Here is a 20,123-nt window from a genome sequence, read left to right on the forward strand (position 1 = left end):
AATATAGAATTCAGATTACCCATGAAATTGATACATCAAGGAGAAAGAAAAAAAGATAAATATAAAGATCACCTTTGAAAAAAATCTGAGATTAATATATTACATATATAAATGTCACACTGAAATAACTTTATCCAGAGCAAAAATAACTCATTCAAATAAAATAATGGTTCAGTATCGTGGTATTAAAATAAACTCTGTGACACTTCTGGTGTTTCAATAGGCCAAACAAATCAGGATTTGATTGTGTTGGTGTGTGTAGAATTAATAGGGCAGAAAATGATACAAGTGATAAACGGTTTGTGCCAGTTATGATTACCTTAGATACCCTGCGAAGATTGGGTAATCTTAACATCATCCTAATCTGGGTGTTATATTTTAGTTGTGTAAGATTTTGTCAGCACTAATTTGGACCTTTTGTACCTTTTCACCCAAGAAGATTTTCAGGTGCTTATTTCAGATATATTTATAGCCCTTCGTAGATGGGCTTTAAATCTGATTTCGGTGATAAAATATCTTTGCAATAATTCCAGCAGAATTCTGATTTGTTTCACACTCTCCAATATATTGAAACAGGTGGTGCACTTGACGAATGTGTGAAAAATATAACGGAACTCGAAGGGGGGGAAAAATTGTTTGAATGAAAGGATAATTTTAAAGATCCATTCTACCTAATTTGGACATGATATAACAGAGAATTTTGTGCTGCCAAGTGAATATGACTAAAATTGCTTTTATTGGAAATTTTGAATGGGTAATCTAATTGACTTTAAATCTGTGCCTTTTATAATAGTGCTTTTTCTATGGAATGTTACATTTGCATGAAAAAAAAAAAAGGATTTGGTTTTATTTTTAAATTCACTCATGGACTACCGTTGTCTACCGTGGAATTACTGCCAAATGTTCAAAGGAATTGGATAGGAAGCTTGTTCAATATTTGACAAACTTATCGGAGGCATTAAGGGTTAACATGCTACGCTTGATTTAAATACTTGTGTATTGCGAACTGAATGGCTTTGAATATATAGTAGGGTAGTATTGATTGAACAAAGGGAGAAAATACGTTTAATGTGCTGGTAATTGGAATATAAATTTTTGCCCAAAACAAACTTGGTGACGTAATCCCAATCCGAGAGTGATCTATGTTGATAGACATTGAAGAGAGCTGAAGTGTGGTTAACTTTCTTTTTATGTCCAGTGAATGAGCTGTGGAGTGTTTGATTTCTATATAGACCCCCTTAGTTACCACATGTAAAAGATACCTAGAGACAGGGCCTTGGAGTTCTGTTTTGTTTTACCTTGCAAATATTACCTCCAGTGCTTAAAAAAAAGTAACATCAGCTCTATTATACCAATCCTAGATGGACATTTTTTTCTTGGAATCAGGATTCTTAGTGCTGTGAAATGAATGGTGTTAACTCATTATGATATAAGTGGGTGTTAGATTCTAAGACTTTTTCCTATTGGTTGGACAGTTTAGAAAAGCATTGATATGATGACCAAACGCAGGGCTAACCAAGGACCATCAGGGGATGTCTTTCCAGCTCTACCTGCCATTGATTTAGGTTGGAGAGCACAGCCAAAAGTGGGATCTCTAGAAAATTCTCACCACAAGCCAGGAGGTGGTAACATAGAAATCCAGCAGCGAAAACTGCAGTGGGCAGCTGAAGCTAAGGTTGGTTCACTTGATGACAGTCATTTGCGGGGAAGTCAAAAAAGACCCCGAAGTTTTGATGGAATTGAGTACATCAAATTTCCAAGTATATATCGTAAAAGAACGAGTGATCTCAATCGATGGGAGGAACCAAAGACAACTGAAGATGGAGCATATGTTCATATCAGGAATAAGAAAATTCAGGCAGGACCAAAAGTTGGATCATTGGACAATGTCCATCATAGACCTGGGGGTGGTGATGTGAAAATTCTGGATGAAACTCCTCGCTGGGAGACAGCCGCCAAAGTGGGATCTTTGGACAATGTGACTTATTCTGCCGGAGGAGGAAATGTTCATATCCCAAATGAATCCCTCCATTGGAGAGCTGCACCAAAAGTGGGATCTTTAGAAAACAAGCATTATACCCCAGGAGGAGGGAACGTTCAAATAGCTGAGCAAAAACTGCATTGGAATGCCTCACCCAAAGTTGGATCAATGGACAACTTTACTTATTCACCTCGAGGGGGAGATGTGAAGATTCTGGATGAGAAACCAAGATGGAGGGCAAGCCCCAAAGTTGGATCTCTAGAAAATGCTCATTATCAGCCAAAACAAGGGAACGTTTCTATTATAGACGAGAAGCCAGTGTGGGATGCACATGCCAAAGTCAGTTCATTGGACAATTTAACATATCAACCGGGAGGGGGACACAAAACTATCATCAATCAAAGAACTCAGTGGAATGCCTCACCCAGAGTGGGTTCATTGGATAATGCTCATTATAAGCCAGGAGGAGGAGAGGTCCATATACACGAGGATAGACTCAAATGGAATGCCTCCCCCAAAGTTGGCTCCCTGGATAACAGAACATACAGACCGGGAGGGGGTGAAGTCAGCATCATTAACGAAACCCCACGCTGGCACGCCTCCCCCAAAGTGGGATCTCTAGAAAATGCTCAATATCAACCCACGGGAGGAAACGTATCCATTGTCAATGACCCCAGACGTTACCAAAGTGACCCCAAGGTCCACTCTCTAGACAACATTCACTATAAGCCAGGGGGCGGGGACATCAAAGTGCCAATCAAAATCATGCCGTATCCAATCGGATCTCTCAACGATCTTCCTCATCAAGGTGAACGCAGCTCCCGATCCTCCCCGCGATCGTCTCCTCGCAGCATGAGCAATGTAACAGCCGCCCGACGCCGATTTAGTCACGCTAGCTCTATTCGTACTGTCGCTTGAATTATCAAAAATTCGTAAGTCATGAAAATGAAACTTAATTACGTGCATGCAATTTTCTTTTGGTATGTTGTGAGGCTTTTTTTTCTAATGAAATTCAGATGATGTTTTTTTCCTAACACAATGCATGAATTTTTTTCAATAATTTATGATTGATTATCAAAATAATCTTAATAACATTTTTTTGGTCTCTATGAATATATCTATTTTATCAATTTATCTAGAGGCAAAATGAACTCAAAAATAAGGTAATAATTGACATAGTACGATATTGCAGCTTTTTTTCCCATTCTGGATGAAGCTGTTAATAATTAATAAATATGTTTATTGTAACTCTCCATAAATTGAACAGTAACTGCAGATAAGGATATTTTTTATATTGATTTAGCATGAAACCTTAGGTATTTTCGTGAAATTCTATTTTTTTTATTAATTACGTAAGTTTGATATCCCCACAAAAATTAATTCCATCTGCCACTGTAATTTGTTTAGCATAGCTAAAATGCTATGTAAACTAGAGAAATTGGTACTACTAAAATATTTAGCATTAATTCATATCTAAAGAGAAATGGTTAGATCTCAAGGGGAAAATAAGGGAATAAATACCTTGTATTTAAACTTGGATTAATATGAAATCTCTTTCTTAAATCTATATTTAAATGGTTTTGACCTACATGTACTAGCATTATTCGATTAAACAATGCTTTCAAATTTTAAATGGCAGTTCCAAGCATTGAAAGATATAACTTGATTCAAGAAATTTTGAAATTAGGGAAAAAATAGTTCAAATGTGTTCTGAAAAAAATATTTTCTGAATTTCAAATGCATGCAAGCAATTGTATATTGGGTTATTGGCTTCGGATATTATTTGCACAACATGGCGTCACAGGGTTTGGTTACATCTGCCACAGCTAGCTGTACGGAGACAATCGACTCTACAAATCAAAATTTAATACAATTCAAATACACCTAAACTATCATATTTCCATGCTGTTGGTTAATTAGCATGATAAGACAAAAATCATGTTTTTGAAGCATGTTTTTTTTTATTAAGAATCATAAATCTAATAACAAAAGGAAACCTTTGACTAACAGTTTAGTATGCATAAATTTGAATTTTTTTATGTTTGAATAATACTTAACAAATTCATATCATAAAATTTTCTCTGAATATAGGAAAGCACAGTCGATTAAACAGTCGGGCATCCTCCACCAGCAAAGGATGATGGGATGTCATAAGTCGGTAAACGTAAAATTTTCGATTCCCTTTCAGAGTAGATGCTGGGGTTGTGTAGAGTATACACACATATTCTTTTGCTAATCAAAAAGTATTTTTTGTTGTAGATGTATAGACTTTTTGGTTGGCAATCATACATTTGAGCAGAATATTCATATCTTGCCAAAAAAGGGCTTTTCAGATACACTCAATCTATAAAGAACTTTCCCTCATCCTATCAATTTGGACGACAATGAAAATTTGTCTGGCTTCCAATGAGAACACAGGCTGGTTTGCTCAAGTGATTTCAATTTAATAAAGAAAAATAAGAGAGAGCTCAGAGATTTGAAAGAGCAGTTTTCGAAATATGATTGCATGAGAACAAATTGGCATGCAGATGTAATCAGACTTTTTCATTGCCAAAAAAAATTTCTTGAGCAAGCTTTGAACAAACATTTCCATCAAAGGTATTGGGATCTTGTATTGCACATCAAAATCTGCATTTGCTCAAACATTTTGTTGACCATCACCATTCTTATTCAGGGTCAGAAGTTCAGGGAAATAGACACTCCAGATAATTGATGGTTTGTATAGCATTTGTCTCCCCTTGCTCTGCTGTGACATCACCTTTGGCTTTCACATCTTTGCCATGGTAAATTAAACATGGTTGTAATATTTCCTACGGCTTGGGTATATCTTATTTCACAAAAGTAGACTAGTGCATAAAATTATTTGATTTCTTTAATTTTTTTTTTTCAGGACTTTGATCTGTATATAGCAAGGGATGTGGGAGGGGGGGGGTCTTCATTTGTTAAGAGGTCATATTAATATTTCTTCAGGAACTATATTATTGCATGTTCATTTTGATAAAAGACATGTGAAAATCAATGGAGCTATTTGTCTTCAGGTGGGTAGAACCCGACTATTAGAGAATTCAGCATGTAACATATGAAATGATTAATATTTGAGGGCACAAGGAATTTAATATATTTTGACAGGGGAAGTGATTTACATATATTCTAAAGTATGAATTTATGGTCTGTACAAGTTGGAGTGGTGGAATTCCACCAAAATTTATTCTAAACATGCATATGCCAGTAACAACTTGGATAAAATAGAGAACCTTAAAATAAGAATTATATTTATCACACACCATTCTCTCCCTTTTTGAATTATGAGAATTTGATTAGACTCTCGTTGCAATTTTAATAACAACAGAAGCATCTCTTTATCATAATATAACTTCAAATGCTTGAAACACAGGTCAGTAAGTGTCATGGAAGGACTTGAAAACTCAGCTTGACAACCCCGATAAATTATCTGTGTTTTGTAAGTTTACCGCTGTTTGTTCAGATATAGCATGGAACACATGGGACAAATATCACCTTGTATAGAAAATGGTCTTTAAATATTGACTCTCTGCAGATATACAATCCACTGTGATGTCAATATTCCTTTCTTTTAGGGGTAATTTGTCTAACAACTGTAAATCCCCATGTTTTAACATTGCAAAAAAGTGGATTTAGTAAATATTGAATTATTTGTGGAATGCAAGTTGCAAGGCTGTGCTCATAAAAAGTGGATCTTTTTAAGGAGTTCAAATTGAAAATTATGTTTAGCAAGCACTTGAAAAATATCTTTGCTAGTATTTAATGACATTCTTGAAGGTGTGTGTTGCTATAGTGCAGCATGTTGGTTAAAAGGGCCAATTAGGGGAAATATTTTTTTTATACCATATTACTAACTTATTCAAACAAAATATAAAATACTAGTATAGCATTTTTACTCATAATTGATGGTGATACACTGTTTTATATATAAAATTTCTCTGATTTTATCTTTCAATTTATAATACAAATATTATGCCATAAAAACATAAATATGATGTGTATAAACTTTATAATGTTCTCTAAAGAAATGCTTGATATTATAATGATGTATGCTATCTTTGCTCACATTCAAATTGACTTCATTCTTTAAGGTTAAGTCCACAACTGCCAATACCTTGTAATAAAATGTTGCCTTTTTTCCATTGCAGATAGAAACACAAAAATTAAACTTCAAGGAAGGCGCCAAGTCTCTGACGGATTCAGGGACCGCAACTCCAAAAGTCCACACAGAAAGCGCGAACTCACAAGATAGCGCTAACTAAATTCACCACTTCATTCTCATCAAATCAATTTTTTTCGATGTCAAGGTGGCTTAGAAATCGTGACTGAATGTGTCCTAAAAAGATGTTTTACTGGAATAGACAGAAAATCTGGATTTTGAACAATTCATGTTCTTTCTGGTAATTGTGGGCAGGCTTATGGTAATTCTATTGTGATGCTTCAAGTTTTGCTGAACAAAGGGACATAATCCACCTTGATTTTTATTTTGGTACTGTTAATTCAGTGTATTTCGAACAAAGTACAATCACATATTAAACATTTCCTGATTCTTGAAGATACACTTTTTTAAGGATTTTTTTTTAAATTCAGATGTAGGTATTTCACAAATTTTGTAGAGAAGAGGTTGTAATTTATTAAATTCTTTTACTTGTACTTATAGGAAGAAATTCATAGATATTATTCAAAGAAAAGGAATTTGTACTACTTCAAAAAAAATTTAATAAATTTCAATCACTCATAAAAAAGATAAACTCACAAAATGAGATTTTGTATTGCGGATACTTATAATTATTTGTTAATCATTTATCATGCATGTTCATTCTTTACTGTACTTTAATAATTGTCTTTTATTTTGTATATTTTGAGACCATTTCTTTTCTCTGCACAATGTTTAATGAGCCCACAACTAGAAAACAGGATTTTTTTTTTTCATGCCTTATGTCAGATGCTGTGTTTTTGAACTATGTACATGGAGAAGGTCTTTCGTTTGTTGTTAAGTTTGTGTTTTTTTTTATTTCATTGTACTAAGAGATTTTTAAAAATTTTGGTTGTACATTTCCATTTTGTTTTGTAATAGATTTACATCTGTTTGTCATTAACTGTTAAGGAAATTAAGTTTTAGGTTGTAGTAGATACAGATTGAATAAGATTTTTTTTTATATGTTTTGTCCAAGAAAGATTTTTGCCTAAAACTTCCGTAATTCTTCCATGATGCTTGTGTAATAAGATGCTCTTAGTGGAAGCTTTTCATCAGCACAGATTATTTTTCTCCTTTTGAAATTTTTAGCACTTCTTTTGTACACCAAACACATCTACTTCTGACAAAAACACATTTTTACAAAACTTCAAGTACTGCATTTTACAAGGGAAGGGACATAACTCTTCAAAAGTAAAGTAGATTGAAATACAATGTATTTTAAATGTTAAAACTTTTTTGCAGTGCTAAATTAAGAATTAAATGAAAATGGTTTGAATATTGTCATATGAACGTGTACTTCATTTTATTATGAGGAAAAATACCTCTAGTTTAAAGCACTTCTATTTATTGCACATAGAATATTTCCTCAAACATAATGAAAAACATTTGAATTTTCTAAATATATCACATTTCCACTTTTCTAGGATAAATGTAAGAATGCATTAAAAGCTGTCTTTGTAATTTTTCTATGTTGGTAAACCAAATTTATTGGTACAGTGTATTAAATTCAGTCCATCTGCTAGAAGAAAAGTCACATGCAGTTTTCTGATTTATTATATTGCTCTATATTCTGATGTAGGTAGGTTTTAGTTATAAGCACTTGTAGCTATATGTAACATTGCTTATAGATATGCATTAAACTGTAAAAACAATCTAACTTGTTGTTTTTAGAGGAAATGTCTTTGAGCCTGAAAAGATAATAAATTTTTTGTTAGATTGATGCTGTTTCAACACTCCTAGGGTCTGAGAGTTGCAGACTTAATTCTTAAATTTAAGGTTAAGTTAACATCAGATACTGTGCTTTCATCAATTTTTATGTATTTTGTAAAACAGATGTTTTCAAGGATATGTAATTTTATGGTCAAAAGCATTAAATACCTATACAAATTTTAATTCAACTTAAGTCAGTGAACATTTAATTATGTGGATCTGCTCAACAACAAAATCATCGAAAATTGACGAAACCACAGTATTAACATTGAGACACATTAGACAAAATATGTCTTTCACTGGTAACTTTAGTATACCTATAAACTGATTAAGAAATCACTGCCTAGTTTTTGAGTATGCAAGCTAGGGCATTAATGACAGTTGGAAACAAAGGATCATTTGCATTTAATTGACTATGATGACATTTACACAACCGTGGCCCTTTCTTCATTAAGTCATAAAGCTTGGAAGATGAACAAGTTAAAAAAAAATCTAATATTTGGAGCCTAATGCCCTAACAGGGTGCCCTAATGATGGAGCCTAATGCCCAAACAGGGTGCCCTAATGATGGAGCCTAATGCCCTAACAGGGTGCCCTAATGATGGAGCCTAATGTCCTAACAGGGTGCCCTAATGATGGAGCCTAATGCCCTAACAGGTGCCCTTACGATGGAGCTTAATGCCCTAACAAGGTGCCCTAATGATGGAGCCTAATGCCCTAACAGGGTGCTTTAATGATGGAGCCTAATGCCCTAACAGGGTGCCCTAATGATGGAGCCTAATGCCCTAACAGGGTGCCCTAATGATGGAGCCTAATGCCCTAACAGGATGCCCTAATGATGGAGCCTAATGTCTTAACAGGTTCCCTTACGATGGAGCTTAACGCCCTAACAGGGTGCCCTAAATCACATTAGGTGTCAGACAGGGTATGTAAGGAGAGAGAGAGAGTAAGCAGACATACATTGCTTGTACTGGATTGTAAACTACGTTTGGATATTGTTAATACACTTGTTAAAACAAACTGGTGTTGGTCTTACATTAGATCTATAAAGATCTAGAGTTCCTGACTTAAAACACAGGATCCACAATATTTTGTGACGTGGGTAAAAAACAAACACCCCATAGAGAAAAACGTTGTGGTACAATTATATTAAACTTTTATTGTATTTTTGACAGAAATCATCAAATAATTGAACACAGTCAAATAAATAAAAGTCAGTGCAATAGTAAAATAAACATTTTATAGCATTGAATGGATGTTTCAAGGCTAGAATGGTGATATATTTTTTTTAAATTATACATGTAACATGATTTAGCAAACTAAAGCAAATAACTATCATCAAGAACAGGAAAACAACACTGGAATGTTAATGACTATACATTAAACAATTTTTAAATGAAACATAAAATGTATATTTGTGATTCTGTGCAATAAGTGATTTGGACAGAGAGAAGATAAAAATTGCCAATTTTTCATAATGTCAAACAAGTTAAAAAATTTAGTTGCTACATGTATCTGTGTTCTTTATGAGAGAGAGGTCATGATCCTTACTGTGTCTTCATCAAAGCATGTCTAATCCTTACAGTGTCTTCATTATGAGCAAACTAATCCTAAGAATATCTTCGTCATGAACCTGTCCAATCCTTAGAGTGAGTCTTCATCATGAGCTTGTCCAATCTTAAGAGTGTTATCATCATGAGCTTGTCTAATCCTTAAAGTGTCTTTATCTTGAACCTGTCTAACCTTTAGAGTGCTCCATAATGAGTCTGTCTATTCATTATGACCTTGTCTAATCATAAGAGTGTCTTCATCATGAGCCTGTCTATTCTAAGAGTGTCTTCATTATGAGCTTGTTTAATCCTCAGAGTGTCTTCATCATGAGCTTGTTTAATCCTTAGAGTACTATATCCTGAGCTTGTTTAATCCTCAAAGTGTCTTCATCATGAGCTTGTCTTTTCCTTACAGTTTCTTCATTATGATCTTGTCTTATCCTTAAAAGGTCTTCATTGTGAGCTTGTCTAATTCTAAGAGTGTCTTCATCATGAGCTGTCTATTAATTATGAGCTTGTCTAATCCTAAGATAGTCTTCATCATAAGCCTGTCTAATCCTTACAGTGTGTTCATCATGAGCTATCTTTTCATCTGAAGATTGTCTTCATAACAAGCCTGTCTAATCCCCAGAGTGTCTTCATCATGAGCCTGTCTAATCCTTAAAGTGTCTTCATCAAAAGCCTGTCTAATCCTAAGACTGTTTTCATCATGAGCCTGTCTAATCCTTAGAGTGTCTTCATCATGAGCCTGTCTAATCCTAAGGTAGTCTTCATCATGAGCCTGTCTAATCCTTAAAGTGTCTTCATCATGAGCCTGTCTTATTCTAAGTGTCTTCATCATGAACCTGTTTATTCCTAAGAGTGTCTTCATCATGAACCTTCTAATCCTAAGAGTGTCTTGATCATGAGCTGTCTTATCATTATGAGCTTGTCTAATCCTTAGAATGCTTTATCATGAGCCTGTCTAATACTCAGAGTGCCTTCATCTTCATATGAGCCTGTCTATTCCTTATAATTTCTTCATTATGAGCTTCTCTAATCCTAAGAGCACATTCATGATCAGCCTGTCTAATCCTTAAAGTGTCCTTATCATGAGCCTGTTTTACCCTCGGAGTGTTTCATGACAGTGAGTTTAGATACTTTGAGAGTGTTCATTATGTGAGTAGATCTATTATCCTTAGAGTATGTTCATCCTTAGAGTGAGAGTCTATGATCATTTAAGTGTGTTCATTATGAGTGTAAGTCTCTGATCCTTTGAGGGTGTTTATCATAAGAGTGAGTCTATGATCCTTAGAGTCCTTTTCACACATTCCACAGGATTACCATTAATATCCTCCGGCAAAGGTGATGGCTAAAAGATAAAAGAAATGTCCTCAATGAAATACTTAAAAAATCATGTCTACACAATTTTAGGATGATTGTTTTTCTCCTTGCTTTGAGATATCCATCTCCCTTCCTAGATCAGAAATGGTTACATACCGGGTATTACAAAGAATAAAACTATGAAGGAAAAACTAAAGTACGTATTTATTTTTTTTTTACTGCTTCCTAAAGACAAATCTTATTTCAGACCAAAAATAAAATCATTCCATGTAAGAGAGACACCCCCCCCCAAAAAGCTGTCCTGAGTACCTGCTGCATAAGAGTTCCCGTATTTTCTTAATAAAACATATGTTTACGTCAACTGCATATTATTTCCTTTATATTTCTTTCGATCGTTTATGGACTGATTAACGGCAATGAAGATCATTGCCGTTAATCAGTCCATAAACGACACTTAGCAAGCCACCTACATAGATTTCTGGAAAATGGATGTTAGTGTTCCATCAGTTACTGTGTATGCATACAATGACATAAATGTCTACAATGTAATATTCAACATATTTTAATTTTACGTTTTTTTTCTGAAATAACTGCAACATTCATTCCCCTTCTAACAACAAAAGAAAGCATTATATTGTTTACTTAGATTACAGCTGTTTCTGTCTCCTCCTATACAATCAATTTAGGCTTGTAAACTGATTAAGCGTGTATTTCAGTCAACTAAGTCACTTACTGAATTAATGTATTACAGTAAGCATTGCCTTACCTGTTTAGTGTATTAAAGTAAGAGTATCCTTACCAATTAAGCGTGCCTTAAAGTTAGCGTAGCCTTACCAATTTAGCAGGTATTACATATGGCATAGTCTTACCGATTTAGCATGCATTACAATTAACGTTGCCTTGCCGATTTTGGCGTGCCTAACACTTCTGTAGCCTTCTCGATTATGTGTATATTACACTGTAAATTACATTTAGCTTAGCCTTACAGATTTAGCGTGTATTACAGCCAGCCTTGTCTTACCGATTTACCGTGTATTACAGAAAGCCTTGTCTTACCGATTTACCATGTATTACAGCCAGCCTTGCCTTACGGATTTACCGTGTATTACATTAAGTGCATATATTACAGTTTTCATAGCTTTACCGATTTAGCGTGTGTTACAGTAAACGGAACCTTACGGCTTACTTCAGCATGTAATACAATATAAGCATAAGCTAACTGATTTAGCGTGTATTACAGAAAGCCTTGCCTTACCGATTAATCTTGTATTACAGAATGCCTTGTCTTACCGATTTACCGTGTATAACAGTAAGCCCTGCCTTACCGATTTTCCGTGTATTACAGTAAGCCCTGTCTTACCGATTTAACCTATATTATATTTAGCCTTACCTAACGGATAAATTAGCGTGTATTACAGTAATCCTTGTCTTACCGATTTAGTGTGTATTACAATTAGCCTTGTCTTACCGATTTAGCATGTATTACAGTAAGCCCTGCCTTACCGATTTAGCGTGTATTACAGTAATCCTTGTCTTACCGATTTAGCGTGCATTACAATTAGCCTTGTCTTACCGATTTAGCGTGTATTACAGCTGGGAGCTCTATATTTTCCTTCTTTTCTTCATCCTCCTCTATTTGATCATCGACTTTAGCAAACAATCTGCTCTCGCTCTCTTCCACTTGTTTTATTTTTGGTTCTTCATCTTCTACCGGTGAGCGATTCTCGTAGGCTGCCTTTTGTTCTACAAAAGAGAAGTACACGTTATAAATATTTTATTAAGAACTCTGACCATATTGCAGTTAAATTAACTAAGCTGCAGTTGTTAGCCGTTGTAGGTATGTACAGATTTTATGCATTATTGTACTATGAGTTAAAAAATATTACTAAAAAAATTGCCTGTGCGACCTTCCAACATTTTTATTTTTTAATGGCAAGTTTAAACATTTATACCTAAAAATATTTTTCGGTAAATTTGGTTACAGGTTTCCTTTACAGTCAAATTGTAGGAATATAGTTCAAAATACATATGTTATATTGTGAGCTTTTTTTAATTTTCACTATTCAATATAATGTTTTTTGTTTTTTTTTTCTCATTTGATGCTTAGAATCGCGTTTTTTTTAATATCCATTTCCCTAAAAAGAGGGAGGGGTGTCTTCTGTCCTTGTGGTTACGCAATTTGAACAAAAAATTCAATGTGCCTTAAAAATTCAAAAGTGTATTTTAATTAATAACAAGAGGCCTACGGGCCTTATAGGTCACCTGAGTATCATGAAACAACTTTCCAAATATTAAATTTGGTTTGTGTTTTAAACCAGATTCCATGAAATTCAAGATTTTGAAAGAAGCGCCATTGCTTATCATAATTATACACTTTATAGAATTGTAGAAAGTATAGTTATACACTTTTTAGAATGCTTACTCTAGTTACTTAATACCCAAAGTTAGATCAGAGTAAGAAAGAGAAAATGCATTTTCACTTTATAACCAGCTAGTGGTGCACCCCACCCCTCAGGAACCACTGACCCTGGGGCCACACATTTCAAAATTTTGGAAATTTTATCATAAATTTTATTTCATCATAAACGGTTGATTAATACCACAGAGCAGATTTCAAAGCATTTAATATTTATCTTCAGACTATGTACTTTACCCCCCCCCCCCCTTCCCGATATCCCTGAACCAGAGAACATGAAATTTATCATTTTGCTAGATGCACCTTTCTTCATCATAAATATATAAACTAAGATCATTCGCATAATACCTAGGAGCAATGGAATGGATTTTCAAAGAATTCATGCATTTTCACTATATATAATCATTAGAGCTCCACCCTAACACCAGAACCCCTGACCCAGGGGCCATGAAATTCACAGTTTTGGAAGAAGCATCCTTCCTCATCATAACTATGTACATAGTTCATTTGTTTAATACCAAGGAGCAGAGAAGATGATTTTTGAGAAACAATGTATTTTCACTATATAGTCAATAAAGCCTAGCCCTTACATCACAACCCCCAACCCAGGGGCCACAAAATTCACAATTTTGGAAGAGACACTCTTGTTCATCATAACTATATACTTACTTAGTTTGTTTAATACCCAGGAGCAAAGAAGAAGATTTTTAAAGAATTCATGCATTTTCACTATATAATCAATAGAGCCCCGCCCTAGAACCCCTGACCCTGGGGCCATAAAATTCACAATTTGGAGGATGCACTCTTGGTCATCACAACTATGCACTAAGTTAGCCTGTTTAATACTAAGGAGCAGAGAAGAAGATTTTTGAAGAATTAATGGGTTTTTTTTACTATACAATCAATAGAGCCCCGCCCTAACACCAGAACCCCTGATCCAGGGGCCATGAAATTCACAATTGTTGAAGAGGCACTCTTGGTCATCATAACTATGTTCTTAGTTAGTTTATTTAATACCCAGGAGAAGAGAAGACGTTTTTTAAAGAAATAATGCACTTTTACTATATGATCTATATAGCCCCGCCCTTACACCAGAACCCCTGACCCAGGGGCCATGAAATTCACAATTATTGAAGAGGCACTCTTGGTCATCATAACTATGTTCTTAGTTAGTTTATTTAATACCCAGGAGAAGAGAAGACAATTTTTAAAGAAATAATGCACTTTCACTATATGATCTATATAGCCCCGCCCTTACACCAGAACCCCTGACCCAGGGGCCATGAAATTCACAATTATTGAAGAGGCACTCTTGGTCAACATAACTATGTTCTTAGTTGGTTTATTTAATACCCAGGAGCAGAGAAGAAGATTTTCAAAGAAATAATGCACTTTTACTATATGATCTATATAGCCCCGCCCTTACACCAGAACCCCTGACCCAGGGGCCATGAATTTCACAATTTTTGTAGAGGACTCAATGCTGATTACAATCATGTCAACAGTTTGACTGCTTGATGTCCAGGAGTAAAAAAGAAGATTTTTAAAGATTGCATTAATTTTAGTGGTTTTGGCCCCACCCCTAAGGCCCCAGGGGGGCAGGGACCATGAAATTCACAATTTTTGTTCCTCTTTACCTATAGATGCTGTATTCCAAATTTGGTTGAAATTGGTTCAGTAGTTCCAGAGAAGAAGTTAAAAATGTTCAAAAGTTTACGAACGACGCACGACACACGACGTACGACGAACGACGACAGACGAAAACGGATAGCAATAGCCCAGGTAGCACAACAACGTTATTAAAACGTTATCAAAACGTTTTCAAAATGTTATAAAAACATTTTCTAAAACGTTATTACAACGTTATTTTGTATGGTTTTTTAAACGTTATCATAACGTTTTTCAAAAACATTGTCCTGCAATGTTTGGAAAACATTTTTGAAAACGTTTTCAAAACATTTTTAAAATCGTTTTCAGAACATTTCTAACATGTTTTAAAGGATTAAAAAAAATTACAACAAAAAAAGTATTGTACTTCCTATGGTTTTAATTGGTTTAAACTCTTTCACAAATATAATCAATGAACTCTTTTTTACATCCACACAGTCAATAAAAGTCTTCTTAACAGGGAAGATTTGTCACAATTGAAATAAGAAAAAAAATCACAATATCCTTCTTTCTTTGGAAATCATCTGTTTGGCACTTGGATTTCTTTGTTTTCTTCTGAAAAACAAAGATATAGAGAATAATTTTAGAAGATTTATAAAAACTATACATAGTCATAAATCCGATAAATGCAAGAAAAGTGTGTATGTTTTTGGCAACAGTTCTATAAAATCTATACTAAATAAACATGATAAATCTATCTCCGTTATGCATTCGTGTCAGGAAATTTCAAACATACCTTTAAAATTAATACCCTGGTAAATCCCTCAAAGATGGTGTGTAGCAAACTTCATTCTGTCCAATTCCTCTCATAACATGTAATATTTAGTCTTTGCAAACAGCCGCTGTAAAATGAAAAATGATATTCATTTTGAGAATTGTAAATTGAAAAATATATACATGACACTGTATATAAATACAAATCATTTTACATTTCCAAAGAAGTATTAAACCAACTCGTTAAGCCCCCCCCCCCCCCCCCACACACACACACACACAAACACGCAAACTCAACCTACTCGTCTATTTAAATCACAATTTGAAAATCTATCTCTAAGCCTGGGGTGATTATACTAAAGTACACCTTAATAAAGAATATTCACACTAGACACAAGACATAATACATATGTAAAATAAATGCACAATCATGATAAACTTCAATGATCAGTTTACTTAAAAAACAACCAATTAACCGCCCTCAAATATCCAGGATATATACAATCATTTACCATTGTTTACAAGGAATGATTCAGGCTTATACAAACACATGCAGCTATAATACTATTTCTTAATACATGTATACACGATGAATACAACTTTAAATTCAACTTACCATACGGTGATGTAAAATATTCCCTAAATCCTGTTCTTTGTCTCTCAAGAATGCTGCCCGGTTTTTCAAAATCTTGATAAGTTGACCTATATAGATCACGTGGAAATAGTTTGCAGCAAGGAGCGGTTTCATCAGCGCTGACCACGACATCCCGCTGTGTCAATCAATTAACTTTTGATAAACGCGTTACCCAGGAGGAAACAACACAAGTGAATAAATGCACTGCATTACTTTGTTGAACTACATCACATCTTCGGAAAAATACTTAAAAATGGCTTTTTATACATTTTTCACAATCATTTTTTTTTTTTAGGAAATCAATGTGGCATATAAAACAATTAAAAAAGAACTAAATTAAAAACATTTTTGTTTAATTTTTTTCCTTAGTATGCTTTAAAAGATATCACCTAGTATTAATAACAAACAAACAAAAAAGTAAATATTAAATGTATATTTTTTAAGAATTGAAATATATAGAGATATTTGTTGTTTCTATAACGTTTTAACAACGTTTTCCAAACATTTTAAGACAATGTTATATTCATGTTTTCTGGTATCATTTGTAATCGGAATTTATAATAAATTTCATTCAGTTTAAAAATAAATATTCTTAAAATTTGAGTCAACGTACACAACACACTGTGTATATTCTTAATATCATATTATGAGTTTTTAGAATAGTTTTTCTCAAACAATGGAATATGAAAACATTTTTTATAATGCTTTTTAAGCAATAAAAAAAAATCTTATTATAATTATAAAAATGTTATGCAAAAATGTTTTCTAAAACTTCCTTCCAACCAGAATTAAACGTTATGAAAAAAACATTTTTAAAATGTTTTGGGGAAACGTTTTCTAACAACGTCGAAATAACCTAAATAAAATGTTAAAAACATTTTTCAAACGTTATGTCAAGAACGTTTTGGAATAACATCCTTACAACCGGAATATAATGTTATGAAAACGTTTTGTGCTACCTGGGAGGTCACCTGAGTTTACTCAGGTGACCTAAAAAGGCAGAGGATGTACAATACGTAAGTAACAACTGAAAGGGCAATTACTAGAATTTATTTGAAAAACCAAATAAAAAATGAAGAATAATTTATTAACTATAACTTATAGAATTTAAATAGAGCCCGAAAAACCTTTTTGTCTTTTCTGACCAGGATGAGTATCTGTAATCTGCCTACCTCTCAATTTTCTTAGCTTCTCTTGGCTTGTTGATGCTTTATGAAAAGTTGTAAACATTTTATCGGATATGTTATCACGATAGCTTGTAAATTAATTTAAGATAGTCCTTAACTTTTCATATTAAATGACTTGATTCAAAACAGAACTCGAAAATCAGTTGTGCTTAACTTTTCAGATCAATTCATGGAACTTGCTCTTCAAAAGATATAAACACTACTATTCTTTAAAAGAACAAGCGTATCATTCTATTTTGTTAACAAGTGAAATCTTAGCCACGTGCTGAAAAGTAACATTATAATTATTTTTTTAATTATAAATTCTAGAACATTGACAACGTACAAGACGCTTAGAGTGCACTTGGCTGAAGATCTGTAGCTCGTTCAGTGGTTTAGCGCGCTAGCTGAAACTGGGATAGAAATTCGTCCAATCTTAGCTTTTCGAATTAGTGAGTTGTATATCCATCCTTAACTCCACATAGCTCATTCACAATATTTAAATTAAAAAAAAAAAAAAAAAAACACAATATTTAAATTATAACAAAAAAAAAAAAAATTCTTCTAGTAATTCCTGGAATCAGGATTCAGTTTAAAAGAAAATCTTGAAATATACTTGCCCATATAGGGAAAAACAGTGGAAAACAAAGAACTAAATTCTCAGTATCTCCGTGTCTACAAAAAAATGCAGACAAACCCAAAACACTGTCTTCATCTTTATATAAGAGAGGTTTCCAACGGAAAAAAAAAAACAAATTGTCCAAAGCATCGATGTTAGGGAGGTCGATAATCTGAACGTTATAGTTAATGGCACCGATCTTGTTTGAATATTAAAGTTTGTTTGATGTCCATTTTGGAGATAATCTATCTTATTAAATTTTCATAACAATACAAGACTTGGAGCCAGGATTCTTTGATATGACGCCCACATAATAATTATGCAACTTAAAATGTATGTATTTTTTTTTAAAGTTGTTTTAAATCATTCCCACAACTCTCTTTTCTTTACAGAAAAGCACTTTTTGCATCCATGCACAATTCGACTAAACATATTTCACTTGATTCATACACTATTACAACCTTATTTGACTACAGTACGCAAGATCTATAGGGAGCCAGGACTCCAACCCCACCCTCCGATGCAACATGCCTAAAAGACCCCAAAGAGACTAATAAAAATGTTCGAACCTATAAAAAAAAATTATATCGTAAATATTGTATTTTTCTATTTCATTTTCAGGATGAATTATTACCACTTACTGTTATTCCAAGGAAAATTTTCAAAGGCGCCAAAAAAAAAAAGATGAATCATCTTATTATCCTTAAACATTGGAAAATACATGCAATGAAATGTTCATCTTCCTAATAATATAATCCTTAAATGTCTAATAGAATGTCAAAAGTGCTTTACTAAAGTAAAATTTTTAAAATGATTTTAGATCTGAAGTCAGATCATAACTTCTTAGTGCATTGTGTACAGAGGATCCATGATGGAAAATAAGAGTGCATACACGTATGTACATGTACCTGTCTCCATATTTGAATCATTATCCTCATCCTGTAAATAGAACATTCCTGTGGGATCCACCCCAGTATTGGTGTCCGTATTCCCATCATGTAATGCCCAGTCTGTTACAGAATAAGACTTATTCATGATATCCCTCACAAAAAAAATTCTGATCCCAAAATTTATATATGTACAGGTCTAATATCTAACTCTCCGTGAGAATTTGTTTACCGTCGCTGAACACAAAGATGCTTTTATGTTCCATTTCTATACCCAGTCAAAGAATCATTTATCAGTTGAACAGAATTGTTAAAGGGGACATCAATAGACGATTTAGAAAACATTTAAATGGATTTATATGACATAAAGTTTATTTTCCATATTTCTCCAAGGTTAACAATACGGGGTGAGTAAGGTATTCAGTCATTTGGTCTCTTAACTTTATCTTGGTCAATGGGCACGTATAGATGGTAAAGGCACTGTACAAGTCCAAGAGATGTACTTCTAATGTGAAAATCGGAGCGCGATCAACCCATTTTAATGTTCAATTCTCTGAAATGGATCTCTACGACAAAGGTGACAGTGGAGCTCAGAATCTTCCCAAGTTTGGGGGGAGGGAGGGTGGATACGAGTTACGCATCCTCACAATGTCAAGGTCTGTGATTTCCGAAATTACATATATTAAAGGGAAATTACATTGTGATGACATGAATTAAAGTGAGTTTAATTATCTGTTCATAGAAAGCAAACTATCTTTTCTATTTTAAGGGGGGGGGGGGGGGGCTAACAAAACACTACCTTCTCTAGCGAAGTAATTGAGTATGGTAATCTAGGCCTGGTTTTTCAAACATTTAACAATATCTAGCAATAAAATTCTCTACTCAACCATCTAATTATTTTTTTTAAAACTTGTTGATGTTAGCAGTATGATGGGACTCCCTGCACTTAATAAGTTCTACCAATGTTTAGTGCTTTGTTAAGCACATTCAGAAATAACTGGGGTCATCGGACGAAATGAAAATTTCTCGTTATTTCAACAGATAATTTTGAATTTTCTTTGAATTTCCAAGAATTGGTTTCAAGTGATTTCTAGGTGTAATGGAAAAGGAAAGATTCAAAATAATCTTATAATACAGTTCAAATGTTTTACGAGTAATTAAAATATCTTTGGGATTCCAGGAAATGTTCAATATCAACAGGAGGCCTAAGGACCTTACATGTTTAATAGAGGGAAT

At 33.8% G+C, this 20,123-nt stretch overlaps 3 protein-coding genes and 1 long non-coding RNA gene across 15 annotated transcripts in view; 2 read left to right on the forward strand and 2 right to left on the reverse strand.

The window, feature by feature from the left end:
* The window catches only part of LOC134277178 (microtubule-associated protein 4-like), a 56,150-nt gene extending 48,298 nt beyond the window's left edge, over positions 1 to 7,852 (forward strand). For 11 of the 12 annotated variants that reach the window (XM_062759459.1, XM_062759467.1, XM_062759468.1 and 8 more), the window contains one exon: positions 6,151 to 7,852. In XM_062759459.1, coding sequence (XP_062615443.1) covers positions 6,151 to 6,264 — 114 coding nt within the window. In that variant the 3' untranslated portion in view covers positions 6,265 to 7,852. Of the gene's footprint in view, positions 1 to 4,655; positions 4,697 to 6,150 lie in introns of all 12 variants that reach the window. The other variant, XM_062759466.1, reaches the window with a different exon arrangement.
* On the forward strand, positions 634 to 4,649 carry LOC134277180 (uncharacterized). The gene is made up of 2 exons (XM_062759472.1): positions 634 to 2,789; positions 4,073 to 4,649. Exons 1-2 carry the CDS (start codon positions 1,493 to 1,495, stop codon positions 4,120 to 4,122), a joined length of 1,347 nt encoding a protein of 448 aa, XP_062615456.1. The 5' UTR covers positions 634 to 1,492; the 3' UTR covers positions 4,123 to 4,649.
* A 2,812-nt stretch (positions 7,853 to 10,664) lies between the features above and the next one.
* LOC134277182 (uncharacterized) lies at positions 10,665 to 19,072 on the reverse strand. The gene is made up of 3 exons (XM_062759474.1): positions 18,909 to 19,072; positions 12,357 to 12,526; positions 10,665 to 10,811 (listed from the first exon to the last, which is right to left on the reverse strand). The coding sequence occupies exons 1-3, from the start codon at positions 19,033 to 19,035 to the stop codon at positions 10,728 to 10,730; spliced, it is 381 nt and encodes a 126-aa protein (XP_062615458.1). The 5' UTR covers positions 19,036 to 19,072; the 3' UTR covers positions 10,665 to 10,727.
* On the reverse strand, positions 15,379 to 16,369 carry LOC134277183 (uncharacterized). Its single transcript, XR_009994205.1, has 3 exons — positions 16,198 to 16,369; positions 15,604 to 15,709; positions 15,379 to 15,422 (listed from the first exon to the last, which is right to left on the reverse strand). It is a non-coding gene; the product is annotated as an uncharacterized LOC134277183 (long non-coding RNA).
* Positions 19,073 to 20,123: the final 1,051 nt, after the last annotated feature.

This window comes from Saccostrea cucullata, unplaced genomic scaffold (genome assembly GCF_032062105.1).
Source record: "Saccostrea cucullata isolate Sc308-1 unplaced genomic scaffold, CSIRO_AGI_Scuc_v1 ctg107, whole genome shotgun sequence".
In the NCBI taxonomy this organism is placed as follows: domain Eukaryota; kingdom Metazoa; phylum Mollusca; class Bivalvia; order Ostreida; family Ostreidae; genus Saccostrea; species Saccostrea cuccullata.

Bases quoted from the DNA above. Each gene is read 5' to 3' on its own strand.
- LOC134277180 (XM_062759472.1), top strand. From the start codon at position 1,493: ATGATGACCAAACGCAGGGCTAACCAAGGACCATCAGGGGATGTCTTT. The intron at 2,790-4,072 runs GTGAACGCAGCT...CTCTGAATATAG, and splicing joins CAACGATCTTCCTCATCAAG to GAAAGCACAGTCGATTAAAC.
- LOC134277182 (XM_062759474.1), bottom strand. From the start codon at position 19,035: ATGAATAAGTCTTATTCTGTAACAGACTGGGCATTACATGATGGGAAT. The intron at 12,527-18,908 runs GTACATGTACAT...TCTCTTTTGTAG, and splicing joins TGATTCAAATATGGAGACAG to AACAAAAGGCAGCCTACGAG. The intron at 10,812-12,356 runs GTAAGACAAGGC...TTTATCTTTTAG, and splicing joins CTGTAATACACGCTAAATCG to CCATCACCTTTGCCGGAGGA.